Source organism: Monodon monoceros, unplaced genomic scaffold (assembly GCF_005190385.1).
Source record: "Monodon monoceros isolate NGI ecotype Baffin Bay Population unplaced genomic scaffold, NGI_Narwhal_1 Super_Scaffold_12, whole genome shotgun sequence".
Lineage (NCBI taxonomy): Eukaryota > Metazoa > Chordata > Mammalia > Artiodactyla > Monodontidae > Monodon > Monodon monoceros.
The window spans coordinates 106,005,786-106,021,186 of NW_021703768.1; the positions used below are offsets into that span (position 1 = coordinate 106,005,786).

Here is a 15,401-nt window from a genome sequence, read left to right on the forward strand (position 1 = left end):
TTACTAATTACCCTTAGTATACTAGGAAAATAGTCATCATCATTGACTACCTGAATTAAATAAACCCCACCTAAATTTTTTATTTTTAAAATCATTTTCAAACAATTTACAGAAGAATAAAGACGTACGTTTAAAAAAAGAACCTCGTTAGAAATTTTGATCAGAATTTAAACACAGCAAATCTATTTGTTACCAAGTAAAACTTTTGGCACATAAATGTTATAAAATATGGCAGAATGTTGTCACACATCCCCTTAACAAAAGAGGAAAGTCCAAGTTCTTGTCACAAAATTCTGTGTGATATGGCCTGTCTTGTATGAGAATACCTTATTTCCTTTTTTGTCCTTAAAGGTATGTTTTTCACTTACTGATTCATGACTTTGAGGACATTCATCTAAGTCTCTCGGTAGTCATGACCTGAAGATGCATAGTCTATTTCACTTACATGATTAATTCCACCACTTAGAGCTGCACTGTTGAATAGAAATATGTAGCTTAAAAGCCGCATATATAATTTAAAATTATCTAGTAGCCACATTAAAAATTTAAATAAACAGATAAAAGTAAATTGTAATAATATATCTTATCTATCCTAATATATTCAAAATACTGTCACTAATATGTAATCAGTACAAAAATATATTGAGATCTCTCATATTCTCATATATTGTTATACTAAGCCTTCAAAATCTCATATCTATTTTATACTTACAACACATCTCAATTCAAACCAACCACTTTTCAAATACTCAAGGCCACATGTGGCTGGTGGCTACTGCATTGGACCATGCTGGTCAAGAATGCTACTGTTCACATTCACCTTCTGATTTGTGTAAGAATTGTGAAATGTATGTCTCTGCCAATTTTCTTGTCTTTGGGCATTATGGATGAAAAAAGAAAAATTCAGCATCTTCAACTACATTAATGAAAGAAAAAATGTGCTATAAAAATGATGTTTCACCAAAAAAAAAAAAAATGATGTTTCGCTAGTGGAGCCCGTGTTGTGAGAAGGAAGGGAAGGAGATGGGGTGGGGTGACAACCGGGTGAATTTTCTGACTGAAGACCATGCTGTGATGGTGCAGCAAAGAGTCCCTCTGTGTAGGAAACAGACACTGAGAGGTTCAGGGTGATGGGGCATAAGGGCACAACATAACGCACATGGAAAAAGAAAAAGTTCTCTGTATTCCAACTGCTCTCTAAGTGTGTTATTTGTTTCAAAATTTAAAAAATTAAAATAAAGCAAATTTTAAAAATGATGTCTCCCCTTTTGTACCTTGAAAGGTGACGTCATTCTTTTGACAACACAATAAGAAATTGAAGGATGATTATTAATTTTACTAAGTCATAGTTAGAAATACTCAATGAATAATGATAAAAAATAATTCCTAGGATGATTAAGTAGCAATATATTTCAAATATAGGGAAAACAAGATCACTGAGATCCCAGAATATATCTTGGATTATATAAAAGGCTCCAATGGATCTGTATGATAATTATAAGATAGAATGAGTTTTATTCTATATAAAAGAAAAAAATATGTGTATGTATATATGTGTGTATATATATATATATATATATACATAGTTTGTAAGACCTCTAAGAAAGAATAAAAGACATGAAATATAGATTTTTATGAAGAGAATGGCTCAAAAATAGAAACTCAAAACTAATTTGGGTCCGATAAACTCTGATGGTATACTGAGGGTTAAATTTCACTAATTAAACAGTATGTGAGGAAAAATTTCAGAGGTCCATTTTTTAAAAGTCCTTCTTTCCCTTTCCATAAGCATCTATTTCACATGACAGCTTTTCTGAACTTTTCTCCTCAAAAGTTCTTTGGAAAACTTTTTCCTTTAGCCCTAGTCCACACCCCTCTTGCTCTTCTTTAATCTCCCCCCTTTCATCTCAGAAGCCCCCAAAACCACATCTACCAAGAAAGTCAAGAAAAAGAAATGGAGCAGACCAAGTATAAACCCTATTCAGCAGGCAGAAGAGGGTACAGGCTGTGCCCTCTCCTACTACATTTTTGAATGTTTGCTCTTATACTTAATGATTTACTTTTCCAACAAGGAGTAACCAGGCTAGGTGTGGCTGCATGATGCCAAGGCCACCAGAGATTCTAAGAGTTTTTGTTCCTTATGATCAAGAGCTCAGGCTCTTTCCAAAGCTGTGAGCTCCCAGAAGCTACACCACAGACACATAAAATCTAGAGCTTAAAAAGAAAATTAAAAACAAACAAACAAACTTTCTTCTGTGGGTCAGGCATTATGCTCAGTATTTTTCTGCATGACCACATTTAATCACCACAGCAGCCCTCCATGGGTTAGCATTTCTTCCATTTGTAGAGGGGAGGAAGTGGAGGCTCAGGGTAATTAAACTACTTGCTTAAAGTCACGTGAACAACAAGTAATAATCAGTCAGATTTGCATTTGAAACCAAAAGAACCCATTCCAGTTAGTATTAAGGAGAAAATGGATTTCAGAGGATCCCTAGGAGAGTCAGAGCATCAGTCTTGGAGACTATACTCAGCTTCCCTTCCCTAGTGGAGGACCTATTACTGCCACCACAGGGCAAAGGCATCACAGCCCTACTACTACCCCTGAGTATGAGAGGTTACTTCTAAGTCTTCTGTCACTGCATCCTCTGAAAACAGAATGACCCTGTCGACCTGGCCAGATTCCATTCTATTTGGCACCTTTTTCATATCACTCTAATTTATACTGAATTCTTAGGCTGGTGTGTCTGATTGGGAGAGGCTAAGTCACATGCCTACGACGTGGTGCAAAGGAGGCTGGAAAAGGAGTTCCTGGTTTATACTTCAGAGAGATGGGATTCATGAGATGGGAAATACTGCAAACAGGGAAAGACATAGCATGACAAATGGCCACTGCAGAGTGCAAGATGAATTAGAAGTAATGATCTTCTCATTTCACAGGCGAGAAAACTGAGTCCCGCTGAGTAAGCTCTGCCATCTTCTCTGATACTTTGGCCATGCCTCTTAGTAATATTTTGACTGGGAGACCTTAAAAGAAGTGGAAATTTACAGCAAAAAAGAGCTCTCTCATCTGTCCTGCGCTTACCTTATCACATTGGAATGTACTATGGAAATTGTGGCTGAACTTTTATCTGATCCAGAAAGATGCATAACACATTTCTCTTTCAGATCTTGGTAAAGAGGGCAGTCTGAGCAAACGTCAGGCTGGGTTGGGGGAAGGGGAGATTGATCACGGAAAATGTTTCTCATGGAACATCAAGTTCAACTAAGGACTTCCCTGCTAGGTTTTGGGAACAGCATCATTAGAGTCTTTAAGTTTTTATCATTACAGTTAAATTTTTGGACTTTTTTTAGAAGTTTACTTATTTGGAGCCTAAAATTCACTGGCAGACAAAACATTACTTTCACTTTGAATAATGTCAATCATAAATCATTTGTTCTTTATTACACACAGAATAGCAAAAATTTATTCACAAAACTAAGTTTGAAAAACTTCAGTTTGGGCAATAAAATTCCATCACCTTACTCATAAGCTGACCTGAAAATCCTTCTTCCTACAGGCATGTGCATTAACTAAAATACTGGGATACAATGGGAGAATGAAAACATCGTTGGTCAACATGCCAAAGTATTCAAAATCTAAATTTATAAATGATGTGGAGAAAATAAGTAATCCTGTCACAAAAAACTCAGTTATACAAAGCATTAACTTTATAAACAGGGAAAGTCTTTGCATTATTACATGTCCCACTAAATCAAAACTTAATTTAAAACAACTAATATTTTTTGAATTTTTTTTAAATTAAAGGAATCAAAATCTTTCCCTTCAGTAAGACTGCCTTACTATGTTTTTTCCTTTTCTTAAATTTCATAGTTTTTATTATGTGCAATCTTTTTTTCTTTTAATTCTTTCTCACAGCAGTCCTGTGACGCATAGGTAGAGTAGTTGAATTAATTTTAGTATTGACTAATTCCTTCACTCCATAATTTATCTGCTCTATACATTTGTTTTATAAGTTATTTAAAAATTCTTAATTGTGGTAAAATATGTGTCACATAAAATTGACCATTTTAACCATTTTTAATTTGTAGTTCAGTAGTGTAAGGCATGTTCACATTTTTGTGCAACTAATCTCCAGAAGGTTTTCATTTTGCAAAGCTGAAACTCAACACCTATCTATTAAATAATAAGTCCCCATTTCATCTTCTCCTTTATTTTTGTAAAAAATAAAAATCATTTTTCTGGGACCTAATTAAACTTGAAAGCTTCTGCACAGCAAAGGAAACCATAAACAAAATGAAAAGACAACCCACAGAATGGGAGAAAACATTTACAAAAGAAGCGACTGACAAGGGATTAATCTCCAAAATACACAAAGAGCTCATACAGCTCAATATCAAAGAAACAAACAACCCAATCAAAAAACGGGCAGAAGATCTAAATAGACATCTCTCCAAAGAATACATACAGATGGCCAAAAAGCACATGAAAAGATGCTCAATATCATTAATTATTAGAGAAATTCAAATCAAAACTATAATGAAGTATAACCTCACACTAGTCAGAATGGCCATTATCAAAAAATCTACAAACAATAAATGTTGGAGAGGGTGTGGAGAAAAGGGAACCCTCTTACACCATTGGTGGGAATGTAAATTGGTACAACCATTATGGAGAACTGTATGGAGCTTCCTTAAAAAATGAAAAGTAGAACTACTATATGATCCTGCAATCCCACTCCTGGGCACATATCCACAGAAAACCATAATTCGAAAAGATACATGCACGTAAATATTCATTGTAGCACTATTTACAATAGCCAGGACATGGAAGCAACCTAAATGTCCATTGGCAGAGGAATGGATAAAGAAGATGTGGTACATATATACAATGGAATATTATTCAGCCATAAAAAAGAACAAAATAATGTCATTTGCAGCAACATGGATGGACCTAGAGATTGTCATATTGAGTGAAGTAAATCAGACAGAGAAAGACAAATATCATATGATATCGCTTGTATGTGGAATCTAAAAATGGTACAAATGAACTTACTTACAAAACAGAAATAGAGTCAAAGGTGTAGAAAACAAACTTATGGTTACTGGTGTTGGGGGGAAGGAGGAGAGGAGGGATAAATTGGGAGACTGGGATTGACATATACATAGTACTGTATATAGAATATATAACTAATAAAGACCCTCCTGTATAGCACAGGGAACTCTTCTCTCAATACTCCGTATGACCTATATGGGAAAAGAACCTAAAAAAGAGTGGATATATGTATATGTATAACTGATTCACTTTTCTGTATACCTGAAACTAACACAACATTGTAAATCAACTATACTCCAATTTAAAAAACTTTAATTAATTAATAATAAAAAAAAGAAAGCAGCAAATGTTACAAACATTGAAGCAATTAGAACAATGGGTCAGGGTATTCACAGAGGGGAAAATTCTGTTTTAACGTCTCTAGAAACATACTACCAATGTTTTGATAGATGCCTATAGCACGGATAAAACATAAGAGAAATTGTTCATAAAATCACATAATATATAACATTTTAATACCTGCAAACGTCTGAAATACATTCAATAATTCTAACGTAAGTGCTAATCAATGAGGAATAATCTAAGGCCAGTCACAGCTCTCAAGATATTTGGCATACAACTTGATGATTAACCAAGGACCACAGGAAGTACCAAGTGCTATTTGTTTTTGTTTTAGAAACATCCAACACTGTCTAATTCAAAGTTACTCTCCCTGCTCCCAGTGATTTTAGAACAAACCCAGTCTAAACTGATTTACTGGGGAAGATCAATCCGCAGATATTCAGCAAGCAGAAAACACAATATTCATGGGCCCGTACTGCTGGTACAGAAAAAAATGACAAGACAATGTACACAAAGCTGCTGACTTTAGCCCTAGAGTTTCAAAGAGATCATCTGAAGAAATGAAGTCGTTACTAATGCTTAATTGCTAGTGTCAACTCTGATGTCAAAAAAATGCTTTTTTCCTCTGACAATAAAAAACGGGAAAGAAAAACATTTTAAGTACAGGATAAATCACGTGAAAGCTCTGTGAAAAGCTTACTTACCCCCGGTGTAAAGAGCTTCACATCAATTGCAAATAAATTGAAAAAGGTTATCAGTTATTTATGCTGTTTGTGGCAGACCCTGTTAGCTGCCTACCCAACCTCTCTTGTCATCTCTTCCTTGCTAATAAAATCTTTATTTGGATGTTTATAATGAACTCAGGTACAAGAAGTAAATCATGATTTATACATAAAAAATAAAAATTATTTTTTAATAGCAAATTACCTTGCTATGTCCTTTCTCTTTTTTTATTATGAAAGAAATATATTCTCATTATTAAAATCTTTACTTCACCGTCAGCAGGATGGGTTAGCACTAGTTGCTGTGTAGTTCAGTTACAAGAACCAGGCTTCCCTGGGAAGGTATGCTACTTGCTCTACTCTCCAGAAGGAAGAGCCATTTTGTTTCTTTTGAGTTTGGAGCATGTCTCTAGGAAGAGAAGATTATTCGTTTGTTCATCTGCATGATTTACAGTAGAGGTACCAAGAACATATTAATACTCACATTCATTAATATTTGGTCTTTTATTTTAGAATAAAAACTAAAGGTGCTGGAATACACTATTCCCTTTAAATAAGGAAGTCATAATTTGGGCTACATGAATAGCACTGAGAAAAACACTTAAGCACCTTGAAAGTATAGGCAAAATAGTGTGCATGTGTGCTTATTGTGTGTGTGTGTGTGTACACAAGCATATACATTGGCATTTTTTTTCCTAGTAAGAGAATTGACATATATCATCAGGTAGTCCAAGAGATCTGTGATGCCCAAAGTTTTAAGAAATCCACCCATAAAATCAAAACGCTGGAGGGCTATTTTAAGTCACAGAACAAATTCTGTAATATAACATGATCCCAAATTCAGGTGTCCTGTAACCCAGTCCTTGTTTTACTGTTAACTTTAACTGAAATGATGGAAGATACGAACTATTTACTAGGTCCTTTTCTCCTCTTATACTGTTGGTTCACAGTCTGTAAGGAGTTATAAATCAATATTGTTTGAGATAGATCTGGAATATTTGAAAACAGGTTAGGACTGCCTCTTACCTCTTTCTAACATCTACCAGAATCCTCATCAAAGAGAAAAGAACAAGGCCCCAAAGCACAGAGCAATATTTTATGGGTGAGAATAAAAATAAAAATATTAAATTAATCACCAAACTCTTGACATTCTTTTGATTTTTACATAAAACTAAATCCTAGGATTTTTGTATTGGAGAGAAATTCTAAACCGAGAATCTGGTGAGGGTATTAATCCTGTATGTCTGGTTACTATTTATTTCTCCATTGCTTAGCACAGTACCTGGCAAATAGTGAGCCCTTAATATTTTTTGAACTTAAATGAACTGAATTGCTTTGAATTGAACTAAAATGACTTGGCCTGTTAAGAGTTTCAGGTAAGCCATTATTTAAAGTTATTTATGAAGCTATCATATGTCACAGGGCCATTTCTCTTTCTTTAACTTCCACACCAACAACCTTTTTATAAATTAAAATCTGAGTTAACAATTCCTTTCAAATACCTTTTTCGTTTGTTCTATTGGTGATGCTATAGAAATGGAAAAGGAGTTAAATCTTTCACAGGGTAAAAGGTTGACCTTTACAAGTGTGGGTTTTTTCCTAGAATAACTATCTTGGAGCTGTGCTAAAACAACTTGATACTGAATTCAGGTCCATCTTGGACTTAGTCCAATGGAATTCAGGGAATGTAGCTCTGGAATAGCCACCTGACAAAACAGTTAATGTATAATTTAACAGAGATCACTTAGATAGAGGGTCTCTACACTTTTAGATTTCATAAACTAGTAAAAATTTCCATCAAAAAATAATTAGGGTTAGTTTTTGTAAGACTGCCAATTTTTCAATTTTTTTCAAGAAAAAACAGTAAAACACAAAAATTCCCATGTACTATCACCATCATTTGTTAAATACACATCCTCTTAACACCAAAATATATAGAATGATCATAAGCTCAGAATAAAGGACAGTCATCTAAATGGAATAAATTTGGTTTCATGAAAAATTCACAATGTCCTTTTCAAAAGTTAGCATTTATCATTTTCCTGCTGACTGGTGAGAATGTTATTACAAACCAACACTGATCTATGGGCTGGCATTTGGGAACCACTAATAGCATTAAACCCCTTTGGCCTGAGATATCTTTGTTGCCCCCTCCATTATCCACCCTCCACCCTTCCCCCACTCTGCTCTTTTCCAGGGAGCTGGTCTCTCTGCACTTCTTGTTGAAGCTCTCTTGCCCTCTGATTTCTCATTGGGTTCAGCCCAAGGAAGATAGAGACAGAAGTACAGCGGGTGAAAGGAGAGGAGGGTCAGGCTTTTTATTCCACTGGTCCATCAACCACTACTGCCTGGGCACATGTTGGCAGTGGCTGTATTTCTCTGCCCAAGGTCTCGGTTTATAGCGTGGCCCTCTCCCAAGCTCTCCTTCTAGATCCTGTGATAATGCTCTCCTATTACCTCTCCCCCTACCTCTTCAGGTCAAGGTAAGGCAAAAAGTATCTTTGCATGCAGGGTGTGTCTCACCATCCTTTGTTGACTTCCATAACCGTACCCGTTAAGCTCTTCCCGTCATCAAACTGCCCTCAGTCACTCCTTTGGAATGACCATCTGTTTTCTTCTGCAACCTGACCAGTGTATTCTTCATTTAAAGATGAAAAAACTGAGGCCCCGAGAAGTGAAGCCCCAAAGTCACATAGCCCAAGACACACAGTCAGTGAGACTCAGGTCAGGTAAGGAACGTGTCCTTCCAGAATCCAAGCAGAGTTCCCCTTAGTCAGTGCTCATCTGTCATTCTCCCATGACCATCCCTTTCGGGGTCATATTGATGGGCACTTTCTACTTAGAAACCCTTTCCACTGGGCTTTGACAATAGTTGTAGTTTGTTCAAGTTTTGAATTTAAATATCTTATTTAGTGATTAATGACACAACCCCAAACACAGAGGAATACTGTTTTCACTTGAATGGACTGGAATCAAGAGAACTGAGTTGTTAAATTGTTGCCTAAATAGAAATTGGCAATTTAACCTAAGAAACTATTGCAAATGCTAAGCACAGAAGGACATGAGAGTGACGAACTTTCCACTGTAAAATGAATTCTGATCACCAGAGACTGAGGGAGGAATGGAAAAATTCTGCCCGGAGGTAAGGGGCTAGCGTGGGCAATATGAGCAGGTCGTAGAGGGGTAGGGAAGTTTAGGGGCTTCGGTGCTTGTCAAGCACTGGGAAAGAGGAATGGACCACGGTAATAAATAGGGGAGACATCAAGCAGGAAGTTTGTTGCAAAATGTGTTGAAAGCGTGTTTTACCTGGCGGGAAGTTACCGCACTACGGGGCAGGGGCTGCTGCTGGAACCCTGCACGATAGATGCTCCAGATTGCTAGAAACATTTAATTGTCTTCAACTGACTCACGTCAAATTGCTCTTGTGTAAAGGTGGAATTTGCCATAACCACATCATTGTTTAGCAATCTTGCTTTTAAAGAAATGCACCCACATATTTAACATATTAACTTTGTTCTAATTGCATACCTGACTGAATTTCTCACTGCTGTGGTTTGATCGTTTGCTGTTACAAAAGGGCCTCTATGGGAACTTTCTTTTACTAGGGTTTAAAAACAAGTTAGAAAGTTTTAATATCAAATGATTCTCCTTAAAAGAATTAGGAGAATAGAATTATTCAAAATAATATTAATTGAGCACTTCATCTGTCCAAGCATTTACCTGATTTACGTCATTTAATCCTCACATCAGCCCTGCCGTCATCACCCAATGCCACGGCCATCTCCTTGCCCTCTGCTACGCTGTCTGGCCCCTGGCCTTGGCAAGTGGACTTTCTCTGGGGCTCTGATCCTTGTCAGTGTTCTAAGCCGGATGCAGGGGAAGTATTGCTCAAAGGAGTCACTGTTACAGCCTCTCAGTGTGAAGGACCGCTCCATCTGGTGCAGTCCCCTTCTCTGACTGCTGAGCCTTCAATCAATCAACAACTCTTTATTGAGCTCCTACTAAATGCTCAGCGCAGTGCCCAGTCTAGCCTCTGCATTCAGGCGCCTTTCTAAGTGCCGCACGTGGATTCAGAGGGATGTGGATGATCTGGATGAATCAGAGACCTTGAACCAGTCCTGAAGGGCGGAAGGGATTTGTTTGGCTGAGAAAGAGCAAGGTCATTGTAAGACAAAGAAATAATGACTTAAAAGTAAGGAAGGGGACAATGAAAAGGTACTGAGATGGGTTAGAGAAATAAGAAAAATTAACTTAGAACAAAGAGTAGATTTTCCTCCAGATTCTCAAATGAGGAAACATTGCAGCTAAAAGAAAATCTACTCTTACAATTTTCCATAAAGTTTGTCAATTAGTAGACTGTCAACTTTAACACACATGCATAGTAATCTAGTGTCTTTACTGTAACCAAAAAGTTTATAGAATTATTTTGTAATATTCTTTTACTTTGATCATCTTGGTTATCTTAGATACGTGCACTTAGATTACTGATGGATATTTAGGTAGAAAATTTTAGAACAAAGGGTAGAAGTTAAAAACTGGAATACCCACTTGAAGTGCTGGAATTTACCATTTGGAAATCCACAGACACAGGTTCAATCCCCAAACACCTATATATATCATATGTTTTCAGTTTTGATTAATATAATTCACTCTTCCATTACTTTAACCACCAAGACAGTTTCATGTTCATAAGAAACATAAATCACTTTATGTACTGTGTGTCCACATGTGCCTGAGGGAAAATGAACTTCAGGGTATAAATCCTAACTTTCTGCTCTCGTACCACTGCATCCTGCAAAACTGGGGCAAGGACTGACTACACCTAACCGTTTAGAGTCCCTGAAAACACACACCTACCTCCAAAACTTCCAACGCCAGGTATTTACTTATTTGTGAGATTATTCTTGATTTAATCTGTAGTCCTTTGGTTAATGGAGGTTGTCTCCTATTAAAAAGTGCTTGACTTTGTTTAGGCCATTTTTACTCCAGTGTAGATACATTCATGGCTCTTCCCCTTAAAGGAGAGGGGGACAGAAAGGCAAGCCAGGGAGTGGAGAGTGACAGCTGGGGTAAAGGTGGAGACAGGCTTTGCATTCCTCACAGTTTGCTCAGGACCCTCCTTGTTCTGTAACACATGATGATTTCTTAAATCTACCTGTACAAAAAGTCCTATGTTATTTAATAACAGTCTCCAGTCAAGCCTGTTTCATTTGGCTTTGACTTGCAATGCTTTTGTCTTACTGGAAATTGTTGTCCTTCTTGTCAGGGAAAATTAGGGATGTTTGGAGAAAAAGACCTAGAGAAATAGATTAGATGATCTTGTTGGGTCTACTTTTAAAAACTTCCTCGAGGTCACACACTGGACAAGAAGATTCCCCCTAGAAATAGCAATCTAGGTCAGGGATCCTTAACCTTTTTGGAAAAGTTTGGACTTTTGACAATTTCTCCTTTATGCATAAAATGTTTTGTAGCATAAACTACCTCTAAGTATAAATACACAAGAATCTTGTTTTGAAGCTTTTGTTTTGAGATATTTTGGACTGACTGTTGAAATTATTGGAATCATATATGGGAGGCTGAGGGTCATTTGTTCATCCCAAATATCACTGTTCTAACCCAAGATGTTCACCCCCCAAAGGCTGACCTCGGGGAGATTATGCAGCCATGTATGATTTAGGAGCCATGCTGTTTTTGAACAGAGCAACATTTATTTATATCAGGGGTCCTTGCCAGGGTCCTAAGGTTCAAAGGATGGCATGAACAATTATAGGAACTGAATAAATGCTTTGTTTTTATGGCTGGTTCATTTACCACCAGATGGCTCTATTGTATCGTCAGGAAATGCACATATGTATAAAATTGGTGGGCTCCTAAACCAAAGGGGAAATAAAGCAGCAGGGGTTTTTTTTTTTTTTGTTCTTTTTTTTTAATATGTAGGAACACAGTTCTTTTTTTCCTGTGGGGTTAATTGGAAGCAGCTGCAGCAGCCTGAACTTTCACAAGAAGACAGGACACATCCCAGGAAGCTATAGGAACCTCATAATCCTAGCACATATGAGGTTTTCCTTTGAAGTTTTCATATTGCTGTGTCTTTATTAATTAATTGTCTCAATGGCCAAAGAGGAGTCAGGAAGTGCTCTAGTCTCAGTAGTGCTGGTAACTGATATTCTCATACCAACTTTGCACATTTTTCTGCTTGTACGTGAGAAAGAGCAACTTAATTTTGAGAGGGAAAGTCTACACATCTGCTGATTTGAGTCATATTAGCCACGTTCTGGGGAAGAATGATCTGATTCTGAACCACGTAGTATCTTTGCTTTAATTAAACTTGTGATAAGAAGGTGACAATCAAAGGAACCAAGAGCTTCTCTGAATTCAAATGACTATGACCCCCAAGCTAGGTGAATGTTAAAAATGTAGGCATTCTAGATGACATCTCTTATTGGGAATGTGAAATTTTGGTTCTAACCTCTTGAAGAAAAGCTCTGTATCAGGAATAAAAGTTGCAGACTAACCAAATTTCAACATGGATATTTTATTCTACCTTTCTAAAGCTGTTCATTGCTCATTAATATGCATTTTTTTACTCTGCCTTTAGACTCTAAACTGTTAAATAACACTATTGTTTTTGTAACATTTCATTGTTTTATTGCTATGTTGAAGAAGAAAAGGAGATGATTTGTGTGAGTTTATTAAGACTGTCCTTAGTCCCCAGAGTTGTTTGAGATGCACTCAGGAAACTACCCATGTCAAAAAGTAATACTTGATTATTGTTTTAAAGAAAGAGTCCCTGGAAACCAGACAGATGGCGTTTACTTTGGCACGGCTCGAGGCCTTGGAGATTTGCCTGACGGAAGCAGAAGAAAAAGCTAAAGTCTTATCTGAACAGGTAATACCTGTCACTGGGATTGGAAATATATGTTCCTCAGTGTGCAGTAGAGCAAGGAAAATCTAAATACGTGTTTTAACCTCCGTACTTAATGACACACACACACACACACACACACACCCCATTTCATTCATTTTAGTTATAACAATAATTACTTTAATCTGTATGGAGCTTTTCAGCCTTTAAAACTCCTCTTAGATTTATATTTTGATTTTCATTCGCCACAGCCCATGAGTTAGGAAAGCCATCTTTAAGCAAGTAGATTTCTGAATAAGTGAACCATATTTGCATTATAAACAGATAAGCCCCAAAGTAAGATAAAACCTATAGGAACTACACAGGAGCAACTTTCTCCAATTATGTGAAGAAAGAGAGTTTTTCAAATCCTGGCATCCCTCTTGGGCTGTGACACTCACAGAAGCAAAGCAAGTCATAGGTGGAGTGTAGCCTCTACCGGCCGTCAGGTTGCCTTATATGTCATCTGCCTACACACCAGGTCTCCGATTGCAGAGACACGGAGTATGGCTCTCAGTAAAGCTCAGACCATTTCCCAACACGATTACACTTTGCAAACAGTATAGTGTACGTGGTACAAATCCTGCTGTTACCGTTGCCCTTGCCCCTGGGCATGGGGGCTTGGCAGAGGGCAAAACTGCCAGGAGTGTGGGTCCTCCCACAGCACAGGGCATCAGTGCTCACTGTTGGTGGCAGTCAGTGGAGGAAAAGGACACAGACCCTGAGATTTTATAAACATTGATTGATTTGTCATGGATTGAGACATTTTGCAAATAAATTTTTAGAAACTTTTGAAAAACAATTTTGAGTTTTTAATAAGAAAGGTCTGTATAGCAAAAGTTAAGTGCATCAGAATTTTATAAGAATTTTTGCAGAGACGAGGGGGAAAGTGTGCTTGTGTTATGACAAAAAGAAGAACATTTAACATGTATTGTAGGGATACATGTACAAATGGCCTCCATTTTTTTTTTCAGCTTACCAAAAAAGTACATCTCTTACTTTGGGATGTGTTTATTGCTGACTACCTAAATGTGATAGACGCAAGGGGTCACAGGGGCCTTCTGTCAATTAACAAAAGCGTGGTGCCCTAGGCCCAGACCCACTGGGGAAAGATTCCATCTCACCCATGTGCCATAACGCTGGCTTGCCAACTCATCTTTTCTTTAAAACAACAGAAAAAGCAAGCTTCAAACTGTGGCAAAATTTGAATTACAAAGAATATAATGATAAACATGAGGTACCATTTCAAAGCATAAAAACTAAGGATTTCAGAGCACGCAAACTTGGAAGAAATTTTGAATGGCTAACTAAAAGAGGGCACCCTTGCTGGTATTAGGTTACACTAAGAAGATGTATGCTTATTTTGTAATTGAACGTCTTTTAATAATTTAAATCAGTAAAATTCAGTTCACCCAAAGAAGTCCTCATCCCTTTTGTTCTTTATAAAATGTTTTTCTCCAGTGCAAATAGCCCCTAATATTTAAGATTCTTAACTGGATGATCCCTTTATGTAACATCAAACAATTAGATACTTCTTTTCAGTGTTTAGCAGATTAATTACATAAAATGGAAACTGGATTTCACTCAACTTCTTTGTAACTACCGTGAGTAAGATGTTAGTTAGCAGTTTGAGGGAAGAAAGATAGATAAGCAGAGCTTTTCTACCCAAGTAGCTCACAACCAAAAGAATCACTGTAGGGGCTGGAGAGTGAAAATAGTAGGTATTTGTATGGTTCCCAGATAGACTGCAGCATAGTATCAAGTTGCAGGATCCGTGTATGTTATTTTCCTGAAGTATTGCCCCTGGAGTTGCCAAATTTGCATATAACCAAGGCAATTTAATTGGAAGTTGGCAATGGTGTGAGGAAAAGGAGAATATTATGTGCGAAGAAAAGCACATTACAGGCATTTTCAACGTTACATTTTTAATTAAGCTGAATATTTTATTAGATTTGGCTGTCTCCACTGTTACTGTTGAAATAGGTTAATCAAATATAGACACTGTTCTCAGAGGATTTAATCCTGAAATTTTTGCTTTCTCCAGTGTTTCAGTTTAGTCTTATTCTTGAAGAGATAAAAACTGTAATGACACTCCCCTCCCCCCTATTTTTAAATTCAGTAGATGTTTTTAAAATGTGATGGCAGAAGGATAGGGAAAGGTAAGGGGAGCAAATAGCCTTTTTTAAAGCTAAGAAAGGAGAATATTTCTGAATGGGACACCTGTCTCAAACAATCAAACATTTGTCCACTGGGTGCCACTGTCTTCCTTACCAGGCTAGGCCACTTTGTGGCTGCAAAAAGAGAAACTGTCTTTAGTGGTCCAGACAATGATGTGTGTGTGTGTGTGTGTGTGTGTGTGTGTGTGTGTGTGTGTGTGTGT

At 37.0% G+C, this 15,401-nt stretch overlaps 1 protein-coding gene across 1 annotated transcript in view; it reads left to right on the plus strand.

Moving 5' to 3' along the window:
* The window catches only part of CCDC192 (coiled-coil domain containing 192), a 196,153-nt gene that overhangs the window by 15,013 nt on the left and 165,739 nt on the right, over positions 1-15,401 (plus strand). The window contains exon 3 of the mRNA XM_029217869.1: positions 12,899-13,006. Coding sequence (XP_029073702.1) covers positions 12,899-13,006 — 108 coding nt within the window. The remainder of the gene's footprint in view (positions 1-12,898; positions 13,007-15,401) is intronic.